Source organism: Nilaparvata lugens, chromosome 1 (assembly GCF_014356525.2).
Source record: "Nilaparvata lugens isolate BPH chromosome 1, ASM1435652v1, whole genome shotgun sequence".
NCBI classification, from domain to species: Eukaryota; Metazoa; Arthropoda; class Insecta; order Hemiptera; family Delphacidae; genus Nilaparvata; species Nilaparvata lugens.
Genome location: NC_052504.1, coordinates 2,630,113 through 2,635,503, shown reverse-complemented (window position 1 = coordinate 2,635,503; position 5,391 = coordinate 2,630,113). Strand labels below are relative to the sequence as shown.

Below are 5,391 nucleotides of genomic sequence, written 5' to 3'. Positions count from 1 at the left end.
ATAAACTCGCTTTTTGTCCCATTGTCAAATGTTCTTCCTTACACCCTCTGAACTCATATAAACTCCTTAGACCAGTTATAGAATAGACACGCTGGGAAGTCTAGCCTCTGAAGCCAACATCTACTGCCATATCTCCAAATCGTGACGTCATCATCGGATATAAAACTTTCAGATTATGTCTATATCACAAGGATGTAAATTATTATTCATTTAAATGATAAACTCCAGCTGCGCTCCCTCTGAAATAGACACAATCTGCTATGGAAAACAATGTAAACAAACTCTACAGAAAAGTTTTCTATCTGATGCTGACGTCACGATTTGGAGATATACAGTAGATGTTGGTTTCATCGACTTTCAGTATGAATATAGAATAGGCCGTGTCTATTCTATAACTGGTCTAAGATAAACTCCACATACATAACCTCTGGACTGTTTATTTTCAAGGTTAAGTTTTAGGCGAATGCCTGTTGCTTTCACCTTCATTCAATCCATTGTCTATTGTCTGAACAGTGGAATTCTATATAGAAGTCTATATAGTGGGATTCACCTTATTATGGCAGTGTTCAATTTGCAATGGTATGGCTATTCATATTTATAATTCAACAAAGCAGATAGCGTCATCTCTTCGTTGCTTTGCTCTGTTGCCAGATCGTCCTTTAACAATATTGGATCAATAATTAATTAACAAAATATCTATTCTTATTTATGAAAATTCATCGTGAAATCATTGAAAAATATAATTTCTTTCTTGATAGAATAAAATTGATTATTTTGAACGAGAATGAACAGTAGATATTACATCAATAAACCTGTATCAGCTACCGTCTATAGAAAGTATTGAAAAGACAGAGTATCGGCAATGTTATTCTCCTATCTTTCTCCACTGCCTTTATAACGTGGACCCAACTATAAGCATAGAGAAACGATAGCATACGTAGATATCCCATGGTATAGGGCGTTTATGTCGCAACTTTTACTGTTATCTCAAGCCGATTACTGTCGATTATTGTAAATTTTTACTGTTTTGTTTGGGTGAGAGTGTATGAACGGCACAATTTGAGAGACTACCAGCGTCACACAGCTGCATGGGAAAGAACTGTGAACTATCGGGTTTGATATAACAGTAAAAGTTGCGACATAAACGCTCTATACCATGGGATATCTTCCTATGCTATCGTTTCTCTATGCTATAACTAAGGATAGACAGACTTCATAATACAGTCAAATATCAGTTAGTATTAACAGACCCAAGTCAATCCCTTGATACCCTTAACACTGTCTCAACTAAACCCATCTCAAACCATGAATTAACTGTCTAGTGAAACGGTTGTCACTCAAGATTATTGTCAGATTCAGTTTAAATTGTCATTATTGATAATTCCTATAGTGAGGTCCACGTTATATTGACAGTGGAGAAAGATACAACAACGTTGCCGAATGGAAAAATATCTATATTTTTATTCATTTATTCATTTATTCCATTGACAGTCACAAATAATAATTACAATATAATATGATTGGAAGAGGACAACAGGCATAGCCCAAGACTGTCTTCTCCCAAATTTTTACAAACTAGTAGTTCTGTGAACAGTAGACCTCACGCAGTATTCTCATCCACAAGTAGATTGGAACTATAGACCTTATGGAAATACAGCAATAGACTGGCTTCTCCACACATCTGCGTAATCACTTGTCAGCTGATTTATGATGAATTTATTCTATAGTCTGATTTTTACGGTAATATTGGCGTATGAAGGAGGCTCCTTCTTCTTTTTATATTATCCTTGAAATGCAAAGTTCTCAAAAACCTTGTATATACGTCGACGCGCAATTATTAAAAAAGGAACATACCTGTCAAATTTCATGAAAATCTATTACCGCGTTTCGCCGTGAATGCGCAACATATAAACATTTAAACATTAAGAGAAATGCCAAACCGTCGACTTGAATCTTAGACCTCACTTCGCTCGGTCAATAATGACAGTGGAGAACGATACAACAACGTTGCCAAGCCTCTGTCTTTTCACGAATGAAAAATATCGATGTTTTTAATTTTTAATTGATTTATTTCATCGACAGTCACAAATCATAATTATAATAAAATATGATTGGGAGAGGATAACAGGCATAGCCCAAAACTGTATTCTCCCAAATTTTTACAAATAAAAGTTTCAAAAAAAATTAGGTTATGATTTTACTTTTCACTTAAAAAAGTCCAATTTCCACTTCAAAACTAATGACTAAACTGAAAATTTTGAATTTTGATAGTTTTTGAATCGATACTATAAATTTCTTGACATCGATGGTAGTTCACCGACTCTCTTTTGCCATCGATATTGGTAGTATAACCAAATAGCTTCATAGGAACATCGAGGATCGAACTCTCATCGACATTTTCTTACTACACCAGTTGAGTATTGGACTGATTAAAAGATCCTTAAGGTGCGTTCAGATATACGCTCCGCGAACATTAGCAATTCACTTCCAATCAGCTGATTATATCTGTATTTTTACAGAAACGGTAAGATACAGATATAAAAAGCTTGGCATCAGCTGATTGAAAGTGAATTGCTCATGTTTGCGGCGCGTAAATCTGTACGCACCTGTATAGCCCTACGTTATAATAATGACAGTGGAGAAAGATAGGCAAACAACGCTGCCGAACCTCTGTCTTGTTAATGCCTTCTATAGACGGTAGCTGATACAGGTTTATTGATGTTATATCACTGTTCATTCTCGTTTAAAATAATCAATTATATTTTATCAAGCAAGAAAATATATTTTTCAATAATTTCACAATGAATTTTCATAAATGAGATGAAATATTTTTTTAATTGAATATCAATTCTACATTGTTGAAAGATGATCTGGCGAAACGAAAAGAGATAGCACTATCCGTTTTGTTGAATGATAGACAAGGATATACTGAGGTCTACGTTATAATGACAGTATTTGATCGACTTCGGTTTTGCTATCCTTGTCTATCATTTGGCAAAGCCAGTGGTACTATCCTCTTCCAGGTCCAAAACGATGACAATTATGTTTTTGACAGTGTAGAATAATATTTATCAGTGCAGAGAATTGGCATCGCTATTCTTCTATCTTCATCCACTGCCATAATAACGTGAACCACACTATAGGTATTGTCTCCGGTAAGCATTAAGATCCATTCATATATTTTCAAGTCTATTTCTGGAAGGTCAGAATTGAATAGTATAGTTGATTAACCATCCAGCATATACCATGCAATATTAATTCTACATTGTTAAAAGACGATCTGGCAACTGAGCAAAGCGAGAAAGAGATAGCGCTATCTGTTTTGTTGAATGATAGACAAGGATAGTAATACCATTGCTAATCAAACATTGCCATTATAACGTGGACCTCACTGTGGATAAGTGAGACCGGAGACAGTGACAAGTTTTGATACAGTTGGTAACCTCGGTACACCTTGGAGGAGAGCACTTGGAGGTTTTGGGGCTGCGTGGTTATCCAGTTTGGGATGTTGGCGGTCTGTGGGGTTCCGCGGGGGGCGCAGGGCCCCCTGTTGGGGTGAAAAAGGGGGTAAATAAGGGGGTGCCGCTAAGACGCAGCCTGGACCACCAGTAGAGCGGCTGACCAAAAGGGTGTGTACTTGCTATTGATTTTGCCAAGGAGGAAGGAAGAGAAAATTCCCGTCTTCTCCTTTGCCGCCTCCTTCTTCTTCCTCGTCCTCCTCCTCATTATCCCCTCCACGGCAGCTGTTGCCACCATATTTGCGCCACCACCCTTTTAATATACTGGCCGTGTGATACCCATTCCACCTATTCTACCTTCTCAGCTTCTCAGTATTTTCTTTTCCCTCTATTCTCAGCTGGGGTTTCCTTTCTTTTCTCCTCTCTCTTCTTCTTTCTTCCAATTTTATCTTTGTGTTTCTTCATCAAGAATATTCATCCATACATTTATCCATTCATTGTACAAAACACTCTAATAATAATATAGTTATGACATTGGAGGATGAACTAGACTGAGCTTGTACTATATCTCTCCTAAAATTTTGAGAGAATTTTCATGTTGTCCAAAAGTTAAGTTTATGAAATCACACACTGTTTTGTCACTTGATTTTTGGTCCAGCAATTATGATTAGTATCTTCTAGCACATGCCAGAATTATCTATTTCAATTCATCTTATCTACATTCCCTTTCATATCATCATAATTGATTTTTTAATGTATTCTACACAACGTGCAGTCAATCATTTTGAGTAAATTTGTTCACTTACTGACTGGGATACTTTCGAACGGCAAGCGTTCATTTTCAACAGTCAGTAAGTCAGTATGTGAACAAATTTACTCAAAATAATTGACTGCAAGTTGTGTAGAATACATAAAAAAGTTTGTTAATACATCGCAGCTCGTAATTCATAATTATTCTCTTTTTAATACATGTAATTGTAGGTTAAGATAAGTTACCAATAGTACGAGATAGGTTAACTCTTGTAGTTGTAATTCTCTTCACAAAATCTCCAGCTATAATTTTCGAAAACATGTTCGTTTATTATCAGTCTATTCTAACGTCTCGTATCCATGAAAATTCAAATTAACGCTTTGGTAGAGAGTTACTGAGAGTCTTGAAGTATTCAAAATAGGCCAATAACCACCATCCTCGGTAAATTTAGAATCTATATGCAGAATTTCAAGTTTATCAGTCCAGTAGTTGAGACGTGATGATACATCGTCATTCGTGAATTTCCTATTCTGTACGTGTATAAGCCAATAATTCTTCACTTTATCATGTACAATAGAAGACGGTGATGAACGTGAAGTGACAACAATGCCTTCCTATCATTTCCACTGGTTTTATAACGTTAATGATACTATAGCAAACGTATCTCCCACCACTTAATCTCAACTATAGTGAGGTCCATGTTATAATGGCAGTGGAAAAAGATAAGAGAACAACACTGCCGATCCTCTGTCTTGTTAATGTCTTCCATGGCCGTTAGCTGATACAGGTTTATTGATGTATATTAACTGTTCATTCTCGTTTGAAATAATCAATCATATTCTATTAAGCAAGAGATTATATTTTTCAATAATTTCATGATGATTTTTTATAAATAAGATGAATATTCTGTAAATTGATCATCAATTCTACATTGTTCAAGACAATCTGGCAACAGAGCGAAGCGAGAAAGAGAGCTATCAGCTTTGTTGAATGGTAGACGAGGATAGCAATACCATTGCTAATCAAATACTGCCATTATTACGTGGACCTCACTATAGATCATGTAGAAATATAATAAACTATCGAAATATTCTATTTCGATTATGGAAACTCTTTACAAAATAACAAAGAGGTATATAATATACAGAGTGTTTCAGAGGTAGTGTCAAACATTTCAGGTAT

General features: G+C 35.6%; 1 protein-coding gene across 1 annotated transcript in view; it reads right to left on the bottom strand.

Annotated features, from left to right (window-relative positions):
• Positions 1-3,388: 3,388 nt before the first annotated feature.
• LOC120351032 (alpha-galactosidase A-like) overlaps positions 3,389-5,391 on the bottom strand; it is an 18,326-nt gene continuing 16,323 nt past the window's right edge. Inside the window, exon 6 of the mRNA XM_039426967.1 lies at positions 3,389-3,547. Within this exon, the coding sequence (XP_039282901.1) occupies positions 3,389-3,547 (159 nt within the window). The remainder of the gene's footprint in view (positions 3,548-5,391) is intronic.